The sequence below is a fragment of the Pteronotus mesoamericanus genome, unplaced genomic scaffold (assembly GCF_021234165.1).
Source record: "Pteronotus mesoamericanus isolate MK-2021 breed Mesoamerican mustached bat unplaced genomic scaffold, CSHL_Meso_final scaffold_582, whole genome shotgun sequence".
NCBI classification, from domain to species: domain Eukaryota; kingdom Metazoa; phylum Chordata; class Mammalia; order Chiroptera; family Mormoopidae; genus Pteronotus; species Pteronotus mesoamericanus.
Window position 1 is genome coordinate 3,113,262 of NW_026555323.1, and position 26,651 is coordinate 3,139,912.

Genomic DNA, 26,651 nt, shown 5'->3' on the forward strand with positions numbered 1-26,651 from the left:
AGATGATTCAGTCAAATTATGTAAAGCAATCGTAGACATTTTTACAAGTTAGATGTTACCCAATTCATTTTATAGAATTAGCAAAACCATGGTTTCAAAAGCAGGCGAAGATTAAACCAAAAAACCTGGAGAATAATGACACTTATGTACACAAAAATAATAAATAACTCCAAAAGGAATTCAGTGGAATATTTTTAAAGTCATAAACGAGTAATTAAAGTCTTCTAAGAATGCAAATATTATCTAATGTTAATAAGTCTTTCATATATTGCCTCATATCAGTAAGTTAAAGAAGAAAAACAGCATAACGTGGTCATTTTTCAATAGATGGTAAAGAATTAAAAAACTAAAAATAGGGCTGCCATATGACCCAGCAATATGGCTTCGGGGTCTTTATCTGAAGAAAACAAACCATTAATTTGAAAAGATACATGCATCCCTAAGTTCATTGCAGTGTTATTTATAGTAGCAAAGGTCTGGAAGCAACTTAGGTGTCCACTGATGTGTGAATGGATAAAGAATGGTATAGCTCTGGCTGGGTCACTCATTTGATTAGTGTTGTCCTGATACACCAGGGTTGTAGGTTCGATCCCCAGTCACTGCACATACAAGAAGCAACCAATGAATGCATAAATAAGTGGAACAACAAATCAATGGTTATCTCTCTCTCTCCCTTTCCCCTCCCCCCCAAATCAATCAATAACAAATGAAAAAGATGTGGTACATATATACAATGGAATATTAGTCATAAAAAGAAATGAAATCTTGCCATTTGGGACAACATAGATGGACCTAGAGGGTATTATGCTAAATGAAATAAGCCAGACAGAGAAAGAAAAATACCATACGGTTTCACTTATAGTTGGAATCTAAAAAAACCAACATAAATGAACGAACAAAACAGAAACAGACTCATAGATAGGAAGAACAAGCTGATGGTTGCTAAAGGAGGGGGTGGGAGATGCGTGAATAAAAAAGAAAAAACCGTAAAATAGTTTCCTTAATTTTTTTTAAAAATTAGTTTACTAGAATGCCAAAATAAAATAAATGATAATAAAAATACTTTCTGATATGATTAAAATACATGGATAGCTTATAGGAAGAACCCTATTATTGAATAGTGGACCACTGGAGTCCTTTCTATTAAAATCATCCCTGGCTGGTGCGGCTCAGTGGATGGAGCACCAGCCTGCAAACCGAAAGTTTGCCAGTTCAATTCCCAGTCAGTGCACATGCCTGGATTGTGTGCCACGTCCCGGTTAGGGAGCAAGAAACACACTGATTTTTCTCTCCTTCCTTTTCTCCCTCCCTTCCGCTCTCTCTACAAATAAATAAATAAAAGTCTTTTTTAAAAAATCAAATAAAAAAAATCAAGAACCAGACAAGGAGGCCCGTTATTGTTGACATCATAATTATCCCTATCGCTTTTTACAGAGTTCTGGAAACTGTACCACTGAAAGAGGTGATCTTTTAAAAAGTACCTTAAAAGGAGAGGAAATAATTCAATATTGTTTTACCTAGAAAACTCAGGAAAGTCAACTAAAGAGTTCCCTGATAATGGGACAAACGTACTCAGCAATGACCTTGAGAAGGAACCTTAAGGACAAAACATAGACAAAAAGATATTTAAACGAATGGAAGAAATGCCATATCACAGAACGCACAAGTGGATTATTGTAAAGACTCTTCTCAATCAAATGCGTGTCTTAAGTTAAATAGCATCCCCATTTCTGCGTGGATGCAGGGTAGATGGTTTGGCTTCCGTGTTCGCCATGAAGGCACACCGTTAGCATGGTGGCATCGTCGTCGCTGGAGTTGTGGTCTCGTGCGGGTGATGGTATGCAGCTTTCCGTAATAGTCTGTTCTCGCAAAATCTTTGTGTCGAGTTGGGTTTGCCTGCTGGGTGAACTCACCTCTAAAAATAGCCTGGTTGCAGCCCTGTTCTGGGAGCACTACTGAAACAACTTTCATAAGATGAGTCAGTTCAGGCTCTATTATGAAATTTCTATTTCCTGGGGTTACCTTCGGTCGTTCACATTTTCCTAGAAAACAATCTATTTCGTCTAGGCCTTCAGTTCATTGGTGTAAAGTTTTACATAGGATTCTAATTTTTTATTTATTAGTTTTTTAAATTGATTTTAGAGAGAGGGAGGGAGGGAGAGAGAGAAAGAGAAAACAAACACTGATTTGTTGTTGCATTTCTCTATGCACTCATTGGTCGATTTTTCTATGTGCCCTGACCAGGGATTGAACCCACAACCTTAGCATATCGGGAAGATGATCTAACTGCCTGAGCTACCTGGCCAGGACTCATAGTATTCTAACTTTTTAACCTCCTCAATATCTTTAGCTGGGTGCCATTTCTTGTTCCAATTTTTAAAAATTTATACCTTCTCTCTTTTGTTCTTAACAACACCTGCCTATGTATTTGGTATTTTTGCTTTATCAGGCAACTTCTTTTATTTTGTTTTCTATTTTATTAATATCTGCTTTGATTTTTATTCCCTTCTTCCATATATTTTCTATACAGTTCCTGTACTGTTTTTATTGACTCAGTTTGAAAGCAAGGTTTGCTCATTCTCTGTCTCCCAGGTGCTCCAATACATGTACTAAAGGTATAATTCTTCTCTTAGCATTTTTTTCATGGTATCCACAGGTTTGGGTAAGTAGAACCTTCATTGCCATCATTTCTAAATATTTATAATTTCCTCTTTGATCCAAGAGTTATGTGTAAGCATATTTTAACTTTGCTAGGTACAGACTTACTGTTGTCATTATTCCACTCTTGTTAATTTCTAATTTCATTCCTTGAATGTAGACTAACATGAAATCACTGAGATATAAAACCTCAAAGAAACCAGGGTTTAATGCCTGGTTGATTTTTGTTAATGATTCACGTGTGTTGGAAACAAACGTGTATTCTCAGTTCGTTGGGTCCAGTTCTTACACTTATCTGTCTGATCAAGCTTGGTCATTATATTATTCCATTTGCTTCTATATTTACTAAGTTTTTTCAGGTTCATTTCTAAGCGAGATGTGTTTAGAGATGCACTATGATTGTAGATATATTCATTTCTCTTTATCTTTTCGGTTCCTACCTTTTGTTGTTTTCTTTGGTTGTTTCTCTTGTTCTTGTTTATTGTGGGAGTTCTTTGCATTTTAGGGAAGTGAAGCCCTTGTTTGCTATATTCTCTCTCTAGCAATCTTAAAATCATTTTAAGAGTATTTGCATACAATGGATATTTTTATAATGTTCTATATTATTGAAAAGTAGGCTTAAAAAGCCTTCTGTCTTACATTTCATTAGCCATTCGTGGCTTCTTATTTGATTTAACATACTCTCGAAAATAAAGCTAAGTTAATTTTAAAATTTCTGTTAGGTCAAATTTCCACCTATGTGTATCAAGTTTCCCAAAATTACTGTATGGTTTTACTGTGGCAAATTAGAAAATGAGAACAAAAACATTGAAATCAGAGGCAAGATATGATAGTTTTGATAAACATATTATAATTCATTACGGGATTGTGGGCCGACCTGTGAACAATGGGGGTAGGGATGGAGGAGCCTGGCTCCCCCGTCCCCCAACCCCTGCCGCGCCAGCCGGGTCACTGTGGACAGGTTCTTCAGTCTTTTGGCCACAAATTCCTCATCCGAGGAAATGAAGACATTCACAGCCTTTCAGAGTGAGAATAAAAATAGATAACTGAAAGAGAAATAAAAACAGATAATTGATGGAACACTGTTTGCGGAAAAACAGATATCGTTTTTTGTAAAGATGGTATCTATTTATTCTTAGAGAGAGGGGAAGGGAGGGAGAAAGAGAAGGAGAGAAACACCCACGTGTGAGAGAAACATCGATGGGTTGCTTCTCGCATGTGGGCCTGAAACGCAGGGATGTGCCCTGACTGGGAATCGAACCAGCAACCCTTCACTTTGTGGGATGATACTGAACCCACTGAGCCACATCGGTCAGAGCCAAATATCCCTTTTAATATTCCATTGAGCACTGAAGTCTTAGCCTGGGACGGTCTAGGCCCCTCCTATTTCCGTGTTGCTCCCATGTTCCCTGCCTCCAGCCGCAATTCTCTCAGTTGTACCCACATTTCTTTCCTATCCTGCCCCATGTTAAGAACCAGCCCTCATAACCCCCTTGGGAAACGGGAAACATTGGCATTCCATTTGTACCTCATGCACCAAAAGACCAAACTCATTCAGAATGAAGCATTTGCATCCCTAAAACGTTGGCAGGAAAACCGAAGACATTTTTCTCTATCCCCTTTTATTTTTCTCTGGTGGATCCCCCGTTCCACCATATCTGCAAACGAGAATTGCTCTTGGAAGAGTTTCTTGAGGAAATAAACCGTGGGCTTTCATCTCTCCCATGGTGCTTTTTGCATTTAAGAGTGTTCTTGTTACTGTTTTATTTTTGCAGCGTCTCCTCGGTTTTTAAAACGTCAATGTGTTGTTCCACTTACTCATACCTTCCTTGGTTGATTCTTGCATGCGCCCAGACCGGGGGTCAAACTCACAATCTCGGCATCGGGATTTTTTTAAAAAACACTGCCAACCCAGAGGCACAAGTTCTTTAAAGGGCAGGATGCCTTTCTGCTCATTCTCATGGTTTACTTCTCATAATAACCGTGAGCCTCTCTTCAGGAGAATTAATACACCGCGTGGGAAACCTAGGTGTCCCTAAGAAGGGTTTTCCTTTTTCACGTCACCCTGAAACCTGTAGCTGCCCATGGCTATGGCAGAACCGTGGGCCATGTGCTTGTCTCCCCTCAGGATGACGAGCCTCCGGCCAAAGGGAAGAAGAAGAAAAAGAAGAAGAAGGAGGAGGAGATGGACATCGACGTGGACGACCCAGCCGTGGGTCGCTTCCAGCACCCCTTCCATGAGCTGCTGGTGTGGGCTGTGCTGATGAAGCGCCAGAGGATGGCCGTCTTCCTGTGGCAGCGAGGCGAGGAGAGCATGGCCAAGGCCCTTGTGGCCTGCAAGCTCTACAAGTCCATGGCGCACGAGTCCTCCGAGAGCGAGCTGGTGGATGACATCTCCCAGGACTTGGACAACAACTCCAAGTTAGCGTCTGCAGGGGACGGGAGGCTCTTGTCCTCAGTACCTGTCCCCTCTGCGGGGAGGGGTGGCGCCTGCCGTTCTCACTTCTGTACAATTAAGTTTAAAGCGTGTGCGTAAATCGCAGTGTCGGGCAGGGGGACGTTTTCCGTTTGGCCTCTCGGAGGTGCTTCTGGACGGTCACTGTTTTTTGTTGGTTGGTTTGTTTTCTGATCCTCCCCCCGGGATATGTTTTTTTTGCTTTTAGAGAGAGGAAATGGGGTGGGGGGGGGAGAGAAGAAACTTTGATCAGTTGCCTCCCGTTCACACTGGGGTTCACCTGTCCCCTCCACAAAGAGCAGCCACTTTTCTGACTTCTGATCTATCTGTTGTCCTTCCTAATCTGCATCCCTTTCTGGGAACACGTGAGGGAAGGGGTTTTGTCTTCTGGTCTCTGGGTCTCTGGGGCCTGAGGGGCAAATTTGGGGTCCACCTAAAGCTTCATTTGCAGCGAGAATAGTCATCCCCCAACATGACTGAACACAAAGCCCCGCCCAGCGGTTCCCCCCTGGGGACGCACCCCGGCGAGCTTTAAGGACTGTCGTGGCTCCATGACGCCCCTGTGACCACGGCTCTCCAACCAAGAATCTGCGGCCCCTGCGGCTCCAGCCCCAATTCCATTTCTTTCCGTCCAGAGACTTTGGCCAGCTGGCCGTGGAGCTGTTGGACCAGTCGTATAAGCATGACGAGCAGATCGCCATGAAGCTGCTCACGTACGAGCTGAAAAACTGGAGCAACTCCACCTGCCTCAAGCTGGCGGTCGCGGCCAAGCACCGGGACTTCATTGCTCACACCTGCAGCCAGATGCTGCTGACTGACATGTGGATGGGGAGGCTGCGGATGAGGAAGAACCCTGGCCTCAAGGTGCGTGTGACGTGCTGTCAGGCTGGGAAGGACGGTACGGGGACGAGGGACACCTGGGAGCCCTTACGCTCTGCCTGGCTGAGCTAAGCGCTTACGATGGGTTGTTTTATTGACTCCTCTGAATGACCCCATGAGGGAGATGCTGTCGCAGACCTTGGTCTGCAGACAGAGAACCTGAAACGCCGAGACTTGCCTAGGATCTGAGTTAGTCAGTCCAGGACCTGAACTCAGGTGGTCTTATGCCAGAGTCTGACCTGACCAATGGGCCACTGTGACAGAAATAACAAGGTTTTCGTTTTGGCCGGGGAACTTGGTTATTTGGACCATCATCCCGTACACCAAAAGGTTTCGGGTTCAATTCCCAGTCAGGGCACGTACGGGAGGCAACCAATTGATGTCTCTTTCTCTCTCTCGTTCTCTCTCTCAAATCAATAAACATGTCCTCAGGTGAGAATTTTTTAAAAAATTGTACCAATGGTGGGAAAAGTTTTGAGAATCAACAAAGCTGAAATAGCCCTTTTTCTCACCTCCCATAGGTGATCATGGGGCTTCTTCTCCCACCCACCATCCTGTTTTTAGAATTTCGCACCTACGATGACTTCTCTTACCAAACATCCAAGGAAAACGAAGATGGCAAAGAAAAAGAAGAGGAGCCTGTGGTCAGTGTTACCTTTGCTCATACAAGTACCACTCTGCTCTCGTTTTCAAAATCGAGATTTCTCTCACTGTGAATTTAGAGACTGCAATCATTGAAGACGTGTTTTTTTTTGTTTTTGTTTTTGTTTGGAGGACAATTTTTATAACTCTTTATTTTTAAAGGCGCCTGTCTGTTCAATCGCGTGCTGGGGAATGTTGCCTTTCCCACCTAGCAACCCGCCCACCATGTTTTCCAGGACGCGAACGCAGACGCCAGCTCGCGCAAGGGGGATGAGGAGAATGAGCACAGAAAGCAAAGGAGTATCCCGATCGGGACGAAGATCTGTGAATTCTACAATGCTCCCATTGTCAAGTTCTGGTTCTACACAGTAAGGACCCCCTTTGCGTGGGCCATGTCCTCTGTTTGGAACAGTGAGATATGTTAGAATCGAGACAAGTGTCAGGTCCAGAAGGAGGCTGGGCTTTGGGTGGGGAGCAGCCGCATCTGAAATTTACATGTTATGGACCAACGTTACCTCAGAAAACCTAATTGTTTTAAAAAAGGAAAACTGGCCAGGGCTTTAAAAGGTGTTTACAGTTCACCAAATTAAAACAAATTGTGAAAACGAAACCGGAACGCCTTCAGATCCTCACCTAACACTGGGTCTAGCAATCTTGTCGCGTATTTTTACGTCCATACAAACGCGGCCATCTCAGCCCCAAATACACTGTTTCCTAAAGCAAAACAGTCACATTCTTTTTGCTTAAGATGAGGGCTTGTTTAAATGTCTTTAGTAAGACAAACTTAGCAAAGGATAATTTTATTTAAAAATAAACTGGTGTTCGAAGAGGCCAACCCGCAGATGCTGTTTTGCATGAAATTGCGGGGTTACTGGAAGTGTGCGGTTGAACTTTTGATCGTTCCCTCCTAGAGGGAGGGAGCAAACCCAGGCCTCCGCACCGACCCTCTTGGCCACGCACTGTCCTCCGGCCCCTTTGGCGGCCACCCCAGGAGGCTGGCTCCGCAGGAGCAAGGGCAGCCCCAGCCTTCTGCATGTGGGCGGGAAAAGTGGGCAGAGAAACCAGAGCGTATTGGAAGGTCCTGGGGACAACGGGTCCAGCCGCAGGTAGTCACAGCAGGGGTGGCAGTGCCCTGTGGCTCCTACAACCGCTGCAGCCTGTGGGAGGGACAAGACCACTCGCAGAGCCACCAAGCCACCGCTCCACTCCAGACACTGCGGCTTCTTTAGGGACTGGGTGCCAGCAGGTGATGGAGTAGGAGACGCTGGGTCCCAGGCTGTCGCCCCAGCCGTGAATGGGGTGAGCCGGGAGCAGGGGCAGACCTTTGGAAAATAGCCCCGGGGTGGGAGGGGGCTGCCCAGGGTCTCAGACCAGTTGTGGGCCTGGATACCGACCCTTCCCTCAGCCACAGTGCGTGATGTGCCCAAAGCCTCCACCGCCTGTGCATCCTGATCAGAAGCCGCTGAGGACCAGGGGTGTCCCTGGCCCGCAGGAGACTCAGATGCTGCTGAAGAGGGCAGAGCCAGGAGGCCAGGGAGCCCCAGCCCAGACGCCTCAACCTCAGGCCTCTTCCCAGCACCTCTGAATGCTACCTGCGGAGGTCACAGGTTGAAGGGCGACTTCAACCCGGGGACAATCGCGCAGCCCGTTTGAGAGCTCTGTCTCCAGTCCCCCTGCCCAGAATACATAGTAGACACTTGTGTAGACCAAGGGTTTTACCTGCAGCCTGGCCAAGCTTATACAATCAGAAGGCTCTTCAAAGAAAAAGAAAAAAAAAAAAGGGCTGTCCAATCCCCAATACACAATCACTAGCACATGCCCCGCCCCCAAGGCTTCAGAAGGGGCCTGTGCCAGCTCTGACAAGGAACCTCAGATGCTTCCCTGCATCTCCTCCCTCCCTCCCACGTCCTCACCTCTTGTCTTGCCACAAAGACAGAGAGCCGCTTGTCAGCGCTAACTGAGGGGACGTGGGACAGCGCTGGGTGTCCAGGCAGACAGCTCATCGTCTTCCCTTCGAACCTCCCACACCCATTGGCAGTGGAAAGATTCGAGAGGGGAATCTGGGAGGCAGGGAGGAGCCAGCCACAGTGTCCAATTTCCAGGAATGTAGAAGTCATACCAGTAAAGTATTTAAAGTTCCCCTGTTGATCATAATTTTGGGCAGCGCCCCCATTTTCCCATGAGGGCGACTGCAGCAACACATCGATCTCCATTTAGAAAGTGACCTGTCAGCGCCCCCATCACGGTAAAGAGCAAAGTACCTCCCACCCGCCTTGAGGTCTCTGACTGTACTGGGGACGTGGACGGAAGGGTCCCTCCAAATGAGTCAGCCCAGCTGGAAATGGAAATTGGAGTTAGAAGATGCGTCAGCCGGAAACGATGGTTCCAAACTTCCTTCCAGTGTGGGCTATCTCCCCCAACACACAGCTCACGTGTTTTTTGGTTTTGTTCTTTTTTTTTTTTTTTCCCCTGTCTTTCAGATCTCATACCTGGGCTACCTGCTGCTGTTCAACTACGTCATCCTGGTGCGCATGGACCGCTGGCCCTGCCTGCAGGAATGGATCGTCATCTCCTACATCGTGACCCTGGCGTTAGAGAAAATCCGAGAGGCGAGCGCCCCCGCCCCGCGACCACCGACGTCATCTTGGAGGGAGCTTCTTATTGCAAGACTGTGTCACACAAATCATAAGTGGCAAGGGCGTTTCCCGTCGGGGGGTTGCCCCCCCAAGTTGACTCTATTCCCTTGCTTAAGAGTGAGCCGCCTTCTGCGCCCAACTGAATGTGAACTAGCAAACCCAAAACACAAGGCAAACTAGCATTCGCCGGGTGGCTCAGTTAGTTGGAGCGTCATCCCCGACACCAAAAATTTGCAGGTTCAGTTCCCTGTCAGGGCACATTATCTAGGTTGTTAAACTGTTAAATCCCTTCTGTGTTGGCTCATAAATAGTCACCGCCCTGTCCTTCCCCTGGTGTTCCTGGGACCTACCCAAAGTCTCTATAACTAACAGGATGCCACCTTTCACCACAGAACCGCCCCTCCCCCGCCCCGTACCCCTTAGCTGCATCCGTGGGGATTGCTCTGTGTGCGCCTGTGCAATGCTGGTTGCTACACATTTGCAATTTTACTCTGAGGAAGTAGTGATTTTAATCAGTGATTTTGAAAGGGTAAGAACTCAAGGAGAGGGAAATCAAGGTTCACTTCTCGCAACCTCTCCTATCTAAGTTGCAAAGGAATTCTGGCAAATAAACATCTCCGGGCCTGACTCTACCCTCTCCACTGGGTGGGTTGTCCTTCCGGGGGACCACACGGGCACATCTGCGTTCCAGAGTTTTCCTCCTGGAACGTCAGCTAACAGGCACATGTCCAGAGAATTAGAAAAAGAGATCAAGAGGCAGCTGCTTCAGTTCCAGCCAAAGGATATAACTTAGAAGGCATTTCCTGAGAACTTGCGAAACACTGACTCTAGGAATCCAGAGGACTCCGTGGAATTTCCCTTTCTAGATATCTTTGTCTGCCTGCGGAGAGCAGCGTTTGGAGGTCCCGAGCAGGAAAGGGAACCAGATGCCCCGGAATGTCCCGCCACTCCTGTCTGCCCGAGATTCTAAGACGAGACTGCTTCCCACACGGCACACTCCCTGCTTATTGTTTCTTGGCCTTGTTTTCAGATCCTCATGTCAGAACCAGGCAAACTTAGCCAGAAAATAAAAGTCTGGCTTCAGGAGTACTGGAACATCACCGATCTCGTGGCCATTTCTGTGTTCATGATCGGGACCATCCTTCGCCTGCAGAAGCAGCCGTACATGGGCTATGGCCGCGTCATCTACTGTGTGGACATCATCTTCTGGTACATCCGCGTCCTGGACATCTTCGGTGTCAACAAGTACCTGGGGCCCTACGTGATGATGATCGGAAAGATGGTTCGTACCAACACCATGCGAGAGACCCCGCTGCTGTGGTTAGGACGTGAAGCCAAATTTCCTTCGGTCTTTCCTTTGTAGTTGGTTCCTTACAGGAAATGTTTCTCACTTTAAGATACCGAGCTCTGCCCTGGCGGGTGTGGCTCAGTAGATTGAGCACTAGCCTGTGAACCAAAAGGTTGCCGGTTTGATTCCCAGTCAGGGCACATGCCTGGATTGCTGGTCAGGTCCCTGGCTGGGAGCATGAGAGAGGCAACCAACTGATGTTTCTCTTGCACATTGATGCGAGATGTTTCATCTATCTCTGTTTCTCCTTCCTTTCCCTCTCTCTGAAAATAAATAAACAAAATCTTTAAAAAAGAAAAACCAACCTAGTTCTCCTACATGTTAATAACTTAAAATCCAGTTGACCAACATGAGTCAAGGGCCAATTGTGTGTGCACGCACACATACACCAATAAGCTGATCAATAACTTCCTAACATGTAGTTGAACCCAGGGACAGAGGGGGCCCAAGGTCATTCCTCACCTGTGTTCCAGACAACCTTTGGCTCATGTGCTCCGGCCTGGAACAGACACAAGCTATTTGTGGGATTAGATCAACCCAGATCCTTGGCAGCTTTTCCTCAGAACAGGCTGTAGAATGTGAGACTAAGGCTGACGCAGCAGATTTTCTTTGCATCACCTAAAATAGCGTCAGTGGTGACGCTGGGTCCCAGAGGAAGGGAGTCTCCTAAATTTAGGAATAATTCTTTATATTGCAAATGGCTTAGAGCGAAAGGATACATGGTTCCGCTTATCCAGGGAAGGACTCTCATCTTCAGGGATGTTCAAAATGACATGTTATACCAGTTCAGTATCCAGGAACCAGAGCGTGGTTCTCTGCAACCACTCAGCACTTGAAAAATGAATGAATACATACCAGCATGTATTCGCAATTCATTATCTTGTTACCGCCTTAGATCTCTCTTCCTCTGACTCCTTAGCTTCCCTTTCAAATTCACGTATTTTCCCTTAAGTCTCTCCTTTCTCACTGACAGTGGAAGTGACTAGAAGAATATTTGTTTACCGGCAACGATAGAAGCAAAAACGGGATGAAGATAGCAATGTTGTAGATTAAGACGTATACATTGCGTGAAGGAGAAAAATCGCCCAGGGATGGGATGGAGAGAAAGCAAACAGCTTTCTTCACCCGAATTAAGCCTCTGGGGAGAGCAATAAATAGCCTCAGCCACGTGAACTCGGCCCATAAGTTAAGACAACAAGAGACATGTTTTCTTTCTCCTCAGATGATTGACATGCTGTATTTTGTGGTCATTATGCTGGTTGTGCTGATGAGCTTCGGCGTAGCCCGTCAAGCCATTTTGCACCCAGACGAGGAGCCTTCCTGGAAATTGGCCCGAAACATCTTCTACACGCCCTACTGGATGATCTATGGAGAGGTGTTTGCGGACCAGATAGACCGTAAGAATAGAATTCATAGTAAGATTCTCTTCCCTGCTTCCGAGGCAGATGATCAGACCCAGGTTAACGGAAGAGCATGTGTTAATTTGGGAATGGAGCATTGTTTAAATCATGACATAGACATCAAATGGTTTTATGGAGAAGTAGATGCGGATTTCGAAAGGCAGATTTCTGAGACGTCGATCATTCCTTCTACTGTAAAACGATTCCCTGGAATTCTGCGTCTCCCGGCCCTTTAGCTGGACCTGGGGACTGTCCCAGCACATGACTACGGTTCTAATCCCAACATCCTAATGTGTCATCAACTTGATGTCTTTCTCCCCCAAGACAGAGCTGGCAGCAGCATCCTGGCAGAATGAGACAGCAACTGAGGGTACCAGTGTCCCATGCTATCCTCTTCCTCAAGCCACCAATGGCTTTTCTTCCTAGTGGAGTGTTAGTTTCTAAGTTGCCGGCAATAATCGCTGGCAGAGGAAGTGAGCCGCCATTGTGCGGGGGCTTCTGGGGGATGCAGGCCCCGGCGCCCCGCCAGGCTGAGCTGTTTGTCCCAGGGAAGGGAAGGTCACGTGTCCTTGTACCCAGACAGTGGCCGAGGATCTTCAGCCCAGCTTTCCTGCCAGCACGAATATTTTCATCCACGTATGTGCATTATCATAAAGCATCAGATACAGTAGCAAGCCTGCTGTTTCCAGTGTTTTTATCAGAGGTTTTTAAAAACATTTTTTATTGAATTTATTGGTGCGACGTTGGTTAGTCAACTTATATAGGTTTCAGATGTACAATTCTATTACACATCATCTGGGACCAGGTTGTATTGTGTGTTCACCACCCCAAGTCAAGTTTCCTTCCCTTGCTTTTGGGGAGAGAAGAAGGTTTTGAACATCCTCCCCCGTATGAAACGCGAGGTTGTTAGTCTATCTCTCTACAGCCACCAGGCCCAACTGAGAAACAGTTCACACAATGCCTCTGTCTAGCTTTTATAATATAATTCAGGACACTCTCATAAGCATCTCAAAGTCAATTATTGGTAGGCCAGAACAAAAAAATCTAATTTGATTTCAAAGACTTTGAGCTAGCTAAACATAAAACAAGCCATTAAACATAAATGCTAGAGGTCCCTGGATCCAGACATAATTTGTAATATTTTCACTGGTGTTTTTTACATTCAGTTGGGTAACGCGAGAAGGTAGAGGTAAACGGGAAGCTGCACTATTTTCAGTCACAGCGTTAATGTGGGTTTTTGATTCTTTTTTTTAAAAAAGATTTTATTTGCTTATTTTTAGAGAAAGGGGAAGGAGGGAGAGAGGGAGAGAAGGATCAATGTGTGGTTGCCTCTCATGCGCCCCCTACTGGGGACCTGGCCCACAACCCAGGCATGTGCCCTGACTGGGAACTGAATATGTGACCCTTTGGTTTCCAGGCCAGCATCCACTGAGCCATGCCAGCCAGGGCATGATGGCTGATCTGAGTATTACATACTTATTTTGTATTTATTTATGCCTATGAGGTATTTCTGTCGGGACATAGAGGATGCCTTCTTGGTTAACCTGTACATTAAAAACTTCCATTTGCCAGTAGCCTCATGTTTTTTCATGCTATTTTTAACTACTGAGCTTTTGCTATTGTTTATACACATGGTAAAATAAATATTCGTGGAATATATATATATATATATACATTCCCTGGAATTAGTAATGCGTACAATTCTAAATAGATCGCTGTTTCTAAGTGTGAATCTGTAATCCCCAAGCTTGAAGACTGCATTTCTTGTCTTTAATCATTTTACTTTTAACTCTCATCTTCTTTTCTTTCCTCCCTTTCTGTCACAATGAAAACACAAAATCCTGCCTCTCAATCACTATACAGTCTACGCCATGGAAATTAATCGTAAGTTTACATGGAACTGTGACTGTAGCCCGTGAAATGTGTGTATGAACGAGGCTCTTCCTTAGCTAATTCTGGATCGTCTTACCGTGCGTGCAAATATTTCTCTGGTTTTCTCGCTTCAGTACTTTTTAAAACTGCAAATAAGTAAGAAGTACGTAGACTGGAAACTGATGGAGATTACTTCACCCATCTCTGTTGAGATCTTCCTATCTTTTTTCCAGGAGATAAGGTCCCATACGATCAAAGTGGCATTTCATGTGAGCAGAGAGAGAAAGGATTATTTTTTCCAACATGGCATCAGAGCAGTTAACTAACAGATACGGGGGTAGAGGGATCCTTACCTCCTACCCCATAACAAAGTTATTTTCAAAGTTAATCATGAGAGAAGCCAAGAAGACAGCATAAGCTAATGTTAAATAATGGGAAGACACAATACCTTTCTCACGAGTAATAATAGAGAAGAAAACCACAGGGGTAGATTTAGTGGCCTAAAAATTAAGAACTTCTCTATGTGAGAAACACAATAAAGAAAAGGGAAAATGTTTACAAACCTGGCAAGTTAAGAACGACTATCTCTGAGTTCAGAAAGGAGTTCCTTATCTTCTTCCTATGAATTGCTAGTTTTCACAGAAACAAAAGTCATATTAGAAAAGAAATAGGTCATTGCATAGCCTATGTAAGAATAGACTGTGTTAGTCTTTTCATTCTACGGAAGAGAAAGCACAGAAAGACACCGTTTTTTTGGGTTTTTTGTTTTTTTTTTTTGCAGCTCCCTGTGGGGACAACCAGTACGATGAAGAAGGCAAGCGGCTCCCTCCCTGCATCCCGGGCGCCTGGCTGACCCCGGCAATCATGGCGTGCTACCTGCTGGTGGCCAACATTCTTCTGGTCAACCTGCTCATCGCCGTCTTCAAGTACGTGTCGCGGCTGATGGCCCCATGCTTGTTATCGATCACTTTGCAGGTTCTGGATTTCATCTGTGAGCGCTCCCAGGCTGCCACAGGTTCCCACAGAATCTCACCGGGGCTTAGAAATGGGTCAGCTTTCCGCGGTCTTGTCTTGTCCCACCTTCGTCAGCCTTAATGTATTCCTAAATCAAGGGTTGATTTGAACAGCACTGAAATTTAAACTCGGTCAAGTATTTTAACACTTGAGGGTATATTTTAATCTCGTGAAAATATGTTCTTTGATGAGAGCCGCCTGGGGTAGGGAAGATTTGATCCAGTTGGGCCTTTAATTCATTATCAGAGGCACAGAAAACAATGTTGACTATATAAGCTGTGACAATTGCTGTAACATTCCATAAAACGTTTCCTTTATCATGAATAGAATAGAAAATAAAGTAATCTAGGAAAAAAAGGGCTCAAATTGAAAACGAAGTTTCTTATAAAACTTGACCATTTTGGCATGATGTACTGAGTATGTGATCATGCTTAATAAATTTGAAAATAGTTATTGTAGCTTCTAAGATGAAAAATATGGGGGGAAATCCATTACAGAAATATAGAATCTTAACGCCAACCAGGGCCTTGGAGAGAATATGGTTCCAACTCCAGGTTCGAGAGGTGAGACTATACAAGTCACAAGAGGTTAATTGGCTTCTCTGTGGTCCCCGGGTTGGCAGAAAACACGCGAGATCAGGGTTCCAACTTCTAACAATTGTGCCCTGTCTGCCTCCCATTGGAAACGAAAGGACAAAGATGGCGCCTCCGTCGTGTCCAAAATAATTCATCTTTGATCAAACAAGTTCCATAAGTAATCGATTCGGTTACCAAAAATAAAGTAGCCTGAAAGGGAAGTTTAAATACTTCAAAATGCTGAGATGAGTGGCTCATACCTTTAAATCTATAGAATAAAATTTCCTGAGCATAGGAGTCTGTAGATTGCAGTGTGATTTTTCAGGAACGCAGTAGGTTGCGGTTTCAATATTCTTCATTAGTATTGACATGAAAAAAATGCCTTTGAGTGTAGATGTGAAGACAGGGTTATCTGGGAGTTAGAATTAAGTGGCACTACAAGGCCATTTCACTGTGTCTTGTCATTTCAATGTGACTCTGATTGCTCTGGAAAATCACGCAAAAAGTAACATGACTGACTGAAAATGTGTTCTTGTTAAAGCAACACCTTCTTTGAAGTAAAGTCGATATCCAATCAAGTGTGGAAATTCCAGCGGTACCAGCTGATTATGACATTTCACGACCGGCCAGTGCTCCCTCCGCCGATGATCATTTTAAGCCACATCTACATAATCATCATGCGTCTCAGCGGTCGCTGCAGGAAGAAGAGAGAAGGGGACCAAGAGGAGCAGGATCGGGGGCTGAGTACGGGCACGACTCTCGTTTCTACCCAGGGCTAATTTCAAAAGGGTTTTCCAATGGGACACCCCCACAGAACACTCATTCAATGTGTGAGAACGCGACAGTCTTGCCCAGCTGCTATTCTTTGCACAATACTTCTCATTTCGTGATGAGTTTCGTTAATGTATCAGTAATTACAGACAGCCGGCTATAAAGAGATGAGAAGTAGAGTTCTTGAAAGTAACTCCTCTGTTGTCAAATCAGCGTTGCTTTCAAGATGTTTTCATGTGCTGCGCCTAAAAGATCATGGGAAATGCCTGCAGTCCACTTGACTCGATCCATATAATTCGCGCAAAAGGCTTCCCAGGAAATCGTGGCTGGGTCCACTTTCTGAAAAGCTGCAACTGTGTGGGTTTGTGTTAGAAAGTGAGCCATTGTGCTCCATTGGGAAGATGATCGTAGCTTGTTACACGCGCTTCTGGTGTGATGGTTGGGAAGGTCGGGAGAACTGCGCGCGCTGAGGCTGGGCTGGGAAATCCACCATGACGCGCGGAAAGGGGTTCTTCGCGGCTCTGGCGGGATCTCACTGGGGAACCTTGTCCACGCAGAGCTGTTTCTCAGCGAGGAGGAGCTGAAGAGGCTGCACGAGTTCGAGGAGCAGTGCGTGCAGGAGCACTTCCAGGAGAAGGAGGACGAGCAGCAGTCGTCCAGCGACGAGCGCATCCGTGTCACCAGCGAGAGGTGCGCCCCGCGCGCGCGCGTGCGTTGCCCCTTCTGGGCCTCGGGTTGGCGGGCTCCTCCATCCCATTCTGGGAGGCGGGTGTGCGCCAAAGTCAGTTAAATATGCGTTCCCAGTTCTCTGGTTTATTCCAACTTTGGGATTTTATGTGTTTCCTAGGGGATGGTTATGTATTATATATAAAACTGAAGGATGGATTTATGACAAGTAGTCCAGGCCCAGACCAAACCAAACCAAACCAGAAAAGCCCTGACATTTTAACCACCCCCTCATGGGGGCGGGGGGGATGGGGGGAGCAGGAAGGGGTTCATACAAGACCCAGCATCTGTGGCCAGCACAGTCAGCTGCAGGGCTAGGTGGCTTCTTTGGAAGTCACCTTTCTTGCAGCTCCAGCCATGCGGTGGCCTTGAGCAAGGCGGGTCTCCCCCTAGGACCTGACCTCCCCCTACCTTGTGGTTTTCCTGCCCCTCCCAGCGCCTTCCGCACCCCACCCTCCAGGAGCAGAGGGGAAGGCTCCCCGCCTCTGTGCTCCCCTGAGACCAGGAACCACAGGAGCACAGGGGTCTGTCCCCCAAGAGGGTGGAAACCTCTAAACAAGGGTTTGTTCTGTATTTCAGACCCTTTTACATCCTGGATACCAGCAAAATCATCATCAGCCGGAGGGTGGCTCTTAATAAATGCAGAATGAATGAATGCATGGGCGTGTGAACCAATGAATGAGCAAATAAAGGCAGGTCAGGGAGTGGCAGGAGGCGGGACATTTTCCCAAACTTCATTGTATGGCTCTGGCCACATCTGGCAAAAAGCAACCAGCAAAGCGTAGACAGGAGCAAGAAACCTGCATGATGTACATTTTTTTTTAATCACTTAATTTTCAAGACTCTTTATCACTCAAAGCAATTGAAGCTTGTTAGAGGTCATGATGACTGATTAAAAAAATAAATTGTTCCCAAGAGTTTAACCAACAATGTGGATAAAAAGAGCACCGAGAAGGCGACATGCCTAAGGAGACTCGAGTCATCTTTATATCCTTGGGCCCTGAGAGTCCAGGTTCCCTGATACAGGTACACGTTTACTGATAAACATGAAAGCCTAGTAGGACTTCAAAAGAATATTTACACGCAGTTCCCAATCAAGGGCCCCCGAACTGCAGCAGAATTCGTGATATACCTTGAAGTCTCCCTGGTGCACGTTCGGGACAGTGACTCTTCCTCAGTCCCCGGTACCTGCAGGTCCCTGGCCTCTCCCTCCTCCTAGACGGAGTCACCTTGTAACCCAACCAGCCAAGCCACATGGTTACCTGCCCCACCCTTTGGCCTCCCTAAGGCACACTTTCAAGAAAACTTCGAAACACTTCCTTGCTATTTTCACAGTGATGACTGAGGTTTCAAGAAACACCAACTATTTCTTCATGATGTCCGCCCATCTCGGTGATTGGAAATTTCCACTTTGCAATTAGACGTTAACTTGGATCGATCCCAGCCTGTCCTTTACCACGGCGACCGTGTTTTGTTTCACTCTGCCTCTTCCCCTTCTCCCTCCCCCAAGCATTGTTTGAATTTTTACCGTTCTTGGACCCCGACTCCAGGAATGCGGTTATCAGGCAGGCTACCAAATTGCATTTCCCTCCTGGGGCTATGTGCACACATCAGAGCAGTGACTGAGCCTGGCAGTAAAAACAGGCTCCTTCCCGTTTCCCTTGGCTGACACCCGCCAGGGATGGGAGGCGCGTCCTGTTCCCTTTCTGGCTGAGTCACAGGTGAATACCAGCGACACATGGGGAAGGGACCTGGGAGAAGCTTAACCGGTTGAGGAGCCAGGGAAACAAAAATTTTTCCCTGACTTTTGGCACCAGGGATGACTTCAAAAATCAAACTTTTTTGAGTACTCCGAGGTTTCTGCCATTCCTCTGGCTTTATGTATTTGACAGTGTTCTTTTCTGAGTCACTGTTTGCTGATTTTCCTGTTCTTAGTTGTGTCACCGCTAGCGCCCTGGGGACCGCAGGGTCTGGGTAGGGGCGAGCGTCTGTGAAAGGTGCTGCTGCCATCAGGCCTTTCCTGGCCTCCCTGTTGTCTGGGTGCCTTTCCAAACCCGGGCCAGTGATTTGTGTGACTCCATCTTGTAGTTGTGTTCACATAAGAAATTACACATTTGTCACATTCCTCTGTGCAGGGTGCTCCTCTGTGCAGGGTGCTCCTCAGGGCAGGGTGCTCCTCCATGCAAGATGCTCCTCAGGGCAGGCTGCTCCTCCATACTGGGTGGTCTCCAAGCAGGGTGCTCTTCCATACAGGGTGCTCCATGCATGTGCAGGAACCAAAATCACGGCTTTCCCCAAATGCTTGCAAAGTGATATATAAAATTCTAACAACTTAACCCTTTCCTTTTAGCCAACATTTTGTCAGACCCAACATGTAGTCCTTCAACAGGAAATTTAAGACATGACTCAGTTTTTTTGTTGCCGCCACGCTAAGTTGCAGCAGCACGCTGAGCCCGAAGCCCCACCCAACATGCCACTCAGGGCCGTAGGGCGCTGTGCGCATGGCCTCCTGCCAGACTTGGAGTTGCTCCTGGGCTCTCTGCCCTGCCAGCGGCGCCACCAGCCATCTTGCTTGGCCAACCATTGTGACACCTCCCTCTTCTTCACTGACAACCAAAGCCTGTTTACTTCCCCACCCGCGCAGTAGTACGAGCTACCACCACTTTTCCCCCGGATCCCTGAAGTTGCCCCTGCCTGGGCTCCCCAGGTCCTTTTCTGCCCTTCCCCTCCACTCTGCCTTCCAGGGACCCTGCCCGCCACTCCTGTCGTGCTGGCAGGCCTTCATTTCCTCAAAGGCACGGCTCCCTCCCTGCCACAGGGATGTTGCACATGCTGATCCCGCTGCTTCCTCATCCTTTGGATCTCTGTTCAAATGCCAGTTCCTTATGGAAGACTTCCCTGACCACCTCACACCTGAGACCAGGTCAGGGAGCTTTGCACACCTCCACATAGTAGAAGCTCAGTTTTATTTTTTATTTCTTTAAAGATTTTATTAAGTTCTTTTTAGAGAGGGGGATGGGAGGGAGAAAGAGAGGGGCAGAAACATCAGTGTGTGGTTGCCTCTCGTGCGCCCCCTACTGGGGACCTGGCCCGCAACCCAGGCATGTGCCCTGACTTGAATGAAACCACAACCCTTTAGTTCACAGGCTGGCGCTCAATCCACTGAGCCACACCAGCTAGGGGAGAAGCTCAGTTATTTGAACAATCGATGACTCAAAAGTTTGTCTCCTAATTTGCATGCAAATTTCTATTTGGTTCCCTCCTGGAATACTAAATAGGATGATATTTGGTTTTACTCTTGGGAACTAGGAACAAGTTTCCATATGTGAATGGTGCTGCTACCCATAATTGTCAGGGAGAGCCCTCGGTGGCAGCAACACCAAAACAAGCCCTGGCATTGACAGGTGGTGTCTCTTTGGAAGGGATAACATCAGATAACCAAGCGGGCTGGTCAGAGGAGAACATTTTATAAATTCCTTCTGCCAGTAAAATCAAGGTCATGTTCTGTTCTCACCAGACCGGTTGATAATGGGGAACGTGGATCCTTATCACTTGGCGCATGAAGGCCGCTTCTGTGACGCTTTCAAATCCACTGTTCCATGCATTGTCATGTTTTGCTTTGTCTTGTGAGGCTTGACACTTCCTGTCACGGGGTACGGTTCAAGAGCGACTGAGTTGGAAAGAATCTTTTCTGACAAAACCTTGTCAGAGATGCAACTGCCTTGCCTCAAACAAGGAAAAGTATGAAATCCAGGGAGTTTTCCTTTTTTCTTGGCTTGAAAGAAGCTTAGCACCAAGCTCAATATTTACTTAGAACAGGGATATTATTGTAGGTTTGGAGACTATGTCGGGTACAGGGCTTCCTTATTTCCTCCTTATTTTACTCTTTCATACCTTCTAGTCCACTTACAGAAATGTTGCTTTATGTGTGTGATATTTCGGTTGCTCGAGATGCAGTTGGTTCTCAACTAAAAGGCCTACGGGTCTTAGAGTAGCCAACCCTATAATGGCTAGTTCTGATTCCCTCCCAAACCTTTTGAGATCAGCGGTTTCTTGTCAGATTTGTGGATCTGGGTTAAGGTCTTGATAACTTTGCTCTAGGCTTGAAAGGTAGTCAGCAGTTTGTGGCCTTGAGACCTTATTTGACAGTCTCTTCCCAAGTGACCAAGAAGAGGAGATGCTGGTACCAGGGACCATTACAAGAAAGAAAACGAGGAAATAAATGAAGTAGTAACCAGAAGGGGGCCCGAAAGAGAGATCAGTCTTAGAAAGGAGGTGGGTGATTCCTTGGGTGTAGAGAAGGTAATAGAAAGACAGACATGCAGGAATGGGGGAGAAATTTCGGAAGATCCCATCTGAATGTCTTGATTTTATTTTAGTTTTAGAGAGAGGGGAAGGGAGAGAAAAAGAGAGGGAGAGAAACATCAATGTGTGAAAGAAACATCCATTGGCTGCTTCTCACAGGCCCCTAACTGGGGACCTGGCCCGCAACCCAGGCACGGGCCCTGACTGGGAATCGAACCGGTGACCTTTCGATTCTTAATGTGCTTCGTAAATGACACTCTCATTCCTGCCTGACTTGGAGAGACAATTTAGGGATAGATGCAGATATCAGATAGAGATTTTAAAAAAGTACCAGCTTTATTAGTATTGCTAGAGAGAGTGGTTCGGTTCTTGCCAAATACATACGCTAGTGTTAGACATACCCGCTTGGTGACAGGCAACAGGGACCACCAGGGGCCACCGCGGGCCTCCCTTCTCCCAGCAGGGTCAGCTTCTCCCACCAAGCTTATCATGTGAACAGGACAGAGTGAGAGCCCATGCAATGTGCAGGCAACTGGCTCCCAAAGAGAGATGACAGCAGCATACTGGTGTCCTGGTCCCCAAACCCCAGCCAGAACATCATTTCTCCTCAAGAACAAATAAAACACTGAAGGAATGGTGAGAGTTTCACACAAACAGAAGTCCAGACGCATAGGAAGAAACGATAGGATCGGGGAAAGAGTACGGGCCAGCAACACTGTGGACTTGGAAGCAGTGGGGAGGATTTGAACTCACCTTTAGAGGAAACATGGTGGGAAGGGAGCCCATGGAAATGCAATAATGTGATTGTATTGGGCCAAGTCAAAGTGGCTCCCATGACCTTCGTGGTGACCCGCTATAGCCCAAGGGCAAGGATGCAGAAGGTGAAGGCTGTGCAAGGCATAGCATCCCAAGAACCAAGCCGTGGGGGTTACCACAAGCGCAATGGTGTCTGAAAGTGGTAGCATGAATGTACCACATTGCCTGCAGTACCACCTGTCCCTGCTCAGCCCTGGAGGCCTGGCTGCGCTGAATGAAGGGTTAGGGATCACCACCGCTATGACGGACGGAAGGGCAAGAGAACCTAGGCTATTAATGAGAGCTTTGCTGAGTGACTGACCAGAGTTTGGCCTGAACAGAAGGCGGGACTCAAAGGGGTAACGATTGAGACACTGACCCAAATTCCAGAAGTCAAGGAGGCAGCATCACAGAGTTAGAGCCCTAGAGGGCTTCGTATTTCTTTTGTAACTCTCCGGTATTTTGCTTATTAAAGAGAACGAGAAAGCCAGGAGAGGGAAGGTTGAAGCCGCGTTCTTTGTGTAGGCTCTCTCCTGTCAAAACTCCCTAGGTAAGCACAGGAAGGCTCTGCCCTGGGTGTTCTCCCTACAATTCTGAAACTTCAAAGGCAGCCCCATAGGAAGAAGGCCGTGGAGATTAAAATAGCTGGATGTAAAATTTGGACTGGATTAGACGACTGTATGATCTATAGACCTGGAATAAAATTACAGGGCAGGAATGGTCTCAGAACTCAGTGTAGAATACCATGGGATCTTGAAACATGGGTTTCTTCAAGTAGAAACTGGACCCAGTTGCTCCACTAACATGTTTTTATGTGATCGTTTAGCTCTGTCATTAAGGAAATGTTCCCATATAATTTATGTGATGTCTTGCAGGTGAAGGGTACTGGTTGCATATGAAAAGCTGACTGCATATAAAACAAGTTTTAATAACTGGCTTACTACTGAACTCCTCATGTCTAAGCTCTGTCCTCCGGAAAGACACATAGGGCCTCTCATGTTCACAAGAATGTGAACTTTGACCTTGTATTTAATAGCTGGGAGTCTATGAAAGTCCAATGACGTTATGCCATTCATAGGTATTATATTGGACGTTATTATAAAAGTTCCCTAAATTGATATATTGTTGTACCTAGTATTTGAATGAAATGAAAAATGTTATTTATAATGCTGTAACGAAACTGCATTTCAGTTAAAAGACCTTAAGGTTTAACTAATAGGTATACTAAGACACAGATAGAAGCATGTGTGGATTTGCAATTAAACCTGCTTCATAGGGCCATGCCGTTTTGCACCTGAATAGCTTTTACCATTCAAGGAGGGCATTTATTTACACAATTTCATTTAATTCTCACAACATTATCATGCTACCATTGTTGTGGAAGTGAAGGTCTGAGCAGATTAATTCAAGTCCCAGATTTCCGATTGAAAAGGGGGAGCCGCAGGGAACTAGACATACCAGGGAGACTGTGGAGCGGGAGAAGGTTAGGAAAGGAACCCCATAAAGTCATTTATGAACTACAGAGCTCGCCCGCAATCTGAGTGTAGGCAAATGTTGGGGAGGGGGTGTCTACTCCTTATTGGCACACCAGAAACCTCAAGGGAGATGAAGTGAACAAAAAATAGTCCAGGAAGAAACTGTGGAATTTCACCCCTTTGTAACAGAAACAGCAAAACTGGCAGACACTTTCAAAATCAACTCTTTGAAGACTCTGGAAATCAACCAACGACTCGGAGCCGTCTGTGGAGAGCGCATTCAAGAGACGGGGCTGGTGCTTTTTTCCTGCAGTTTTGTTTTGTTTTTTAAGTGAGCTTCAGGGCGTTTTAGCTGACCCAGTCTCACTCCCCCGCCCCCGACTGCTCAGCTCAGTGGTAGCCCTGAACGTAACAGCACGAATTCCTGGTACCAGTGGAAGCAGAAAGGGCCTCATCCCCAAAGAATTGTAATTATTTGTCCTCTCCTGCCTGGTGGCTCCCTGAAACACTGGCTCAAAAGATTGGTCTTAATTTCCCCTGACCTGGCACTAGCCTAGGACCAAAGCTGCTAGCAGGGCGGGGGCGGGGCGGGATGGAGGTGGGAGGGGCAGAAGTTTCAGTTCCTGCCCCCTGAGATAATAGACACCAGCACTGAGACACACAACAGACTAAAAAGTTTGGGTGGAATGGCTGAGAAATTCGCAGATGTCTATAGGGCTTTGAAAAACTGTGGCTGGTGTGGCTCAGTGGCTTGAGTGCCGGTCTGGGAACCAAACGGTGGCTGGATTGATTCCCAGTCAGGGCACATGCCTGGGTTGCAGGCCAGGCCCCCAGTAGGGGGCGCGTGAGAGGCAACTACACTTTCATGTTTCTCCCTTTCTCCCTCCCTCCCCCTCTCTCTAAAAATAAATAAAATCTTTTAAAAAATGCTGTGGATGGAGAACTGATCTGTGGTTGCCAGGATTGGGGTGGGAAGCTGTGTGACTATAAAGGTATAGCAGGGAGAATTTGGGGGGGCTGATGGAATTATCCTGGATCGTGATCGTGATGTTGATTCTAGAAACCTGTACAAGTGTTAATATTCATAGAACTGGACACCAAAAGAAAAAAAAATAGTTCACATCCTGTATGATGATTTTAAAAAGAAAACATGAAATTAGAAATACGGTGGATCAGAAAGAGGCCTTTAAGAGGCCATCCATGTTCTTCCATGGGAAAGCCAAGCAAATCACTTTGGACTCAGAATACTTTTGCATTTTGTGCTGTGCTGAAAAATCATTCTCTCTGTTGAAAGGAGAGCTGAATGAGGATGCCAAAAGCTCAGAACGCTGCTTTGTCCTTCGTTGTTTTCCTGCCAGTCCGTGTGCAGACAGATAAGGGACACTTGAGAAATTGTCGACCCAATAGCCCATCTCTCCTCATCTGCAACGGAAATCACTTCTCGTACGGACGTCAAAGTTTGGGAAGCATGTTTTAAGTAATTGTGGGAAGTCACAAAACATGGCTAGCGCAGGAAATTTGTCCTTGCTGTTAATTTTCAGAAGCACGTGAATGTAAACTCACTTTTCTTTCTCCTTTCGTGCATGCTGAAAAAACTCAGTACGACTTGGCTCCATTTGGCATAGCCGTCTAAAACGGGCTGTCTCTTTACCATGAGCTTGAAAGAAGGATCTTGGCCATTTTTCTTAACCTAAGCTGCACCGTGAAGCATTTCTGCTTCCACAACTTCAACTAAGGGAGTGGCAGTGGGGATGAAAGATTTAAAAGACGCCTAAAGCTCTGGCTGGTGTGGCTCAGTGGACTGAGCACCAGCCTGCTAACCAAAGGGTTACCGGTTCGATTCCCAGTCAGGGCACATTCCTGGGTTGCGGGTTTGGTCCATAGTCAGGGAGCATACAAGAGGCAACCTATCGATGTTTCTCTTGCACATCAACGATTTTTCTCCCTCTCTTTTTCCCTGCCTCCTCTCTCTCTAGAATCAAAAAAAAGAAATAATTTTAAAGACACCTAAAAAACAGCCCTACCACAGGGCCTGGCAACTTATTCCCTGCAGCGGGAGGGCAGCTTACAGAGTGTAAGGGAGAGGAAAGAATCACATGACTTGGAGCTTCCTTCATGTGTAAGTGGCTGCCAATGCCGCCATCTGGATTAGGTAATACAGGGAAAAAATCGGCAGAGAATTATAGAACACTTGAGAGGGAAGATACGCATCTCTCTTTTCCCAGCTGATTTGTTTTTGAGTTTGCGTGACAGCCTTATCTCTAAGTATAGTGTTTGTTAAAAAAAAAAAAAAAAAAAAAAAAAAAAAGCCTCAAGTTTGACTGTTACAGAGGCAACGTGATTTACGACACAGAAGGAATCATCGGGGGTGAGAGATTGGAAGTGAGGCAGGAGGCATGACGTTTCAAGGAGAAAGCCAAGTCTTGCTCAAAGTCATGGCAAATGAATAGGAACAGGCTCTTCTGTTGGTCCCCGAAATGCAAGAGGAGAGAGGCCCCTTAGAATCTGTCGCATCTCTGGCAGAGCCTTACGAGGTGAATTTGGTGAATTTGGTCCTCCTGGTTGCAAACCTCCTTCCTGCTCAAATAGTGTGGTTTCCTCCAGGGTGTAAACAGAGTCCTCTCGCAGTGAAAAAGAGTTAAGAATAGAAGCCCAGGACCCTCCCACGTGTCAGAGGGCAGCTGTTGGTGTGACCATAGAAGCAGCGCCTTAGTAAAGGCCGTTCTGGGAGAACGTGGGGCCGCCGGCTGCAGAAGCAGCAAGAGTGAGGAGCCCTCAGGAGACCGCGGCCAGGCAGGGAGCAGGAACTGCATGCAAAGACGAGCAGCGGGGCCTGGGCTGCGTGGCTCAGTTGGTTAGAGCATTGACCTCGTACACCAAGGGTGCAGGTTCAATTCCCTGCTCAGAGCACATACAAGAAGCAACCAAGGAATGCGTAGAGAAGAGGAACAACAAAGTGATGTTTCGCTCTCAAATCAATAAAATGAAATTTTAGAAGGCAGCGGATAGCAGGGAGTGGCTAAGAGAGGTAAGAACAGGTGAGGGAGTTTATAAGGCTATGGAGGGAGTGCAGGAAAGACCTTCTAGGTGACCCTCGAGA

The 26,651-nt window shown here is 46.4% G+C and overlaps 1 protein-coding gene across 1 annotated transcript in view; it reads left to right on the forward strand.

Moving 5' to 3' along the window:
• The window catches only part of TRPM1 (transient receptor potential cation channel subfamily M member 1), a 45,664-nt gene that overhangs the window by 16,394 nt on the left and 2,619 nt on the right, over positions 1-26,651 (forward strand). Inside the window, 11 exon segments of the mRNA XM_054561967.1 lie at positions 4,787-5,079; positions 5,749-5,977; positions 6,514-6,636; positions 6,871-7,002; positions 9,115-9,243; positions 10,301-10,552; positions 11,841-12,015; positions 13,882-13,902; positions 14,672-14,816; positions 16,021-16,223; positions 16,808-16,940. Coding sequence (XP_054417942.1) covers positions 4,787-5,079; positions 5,749-5,977; positions 6,514-6,636; positions 6,871-7,002; positions 9,115-9,243; positions 10,301-10,552; positions 11,841-12,015; positions 13,882-13,902; positions 14,672-14,816; positions 16,021-16,223; positions 16,808-16,940 — 1,835 coding nt within the window.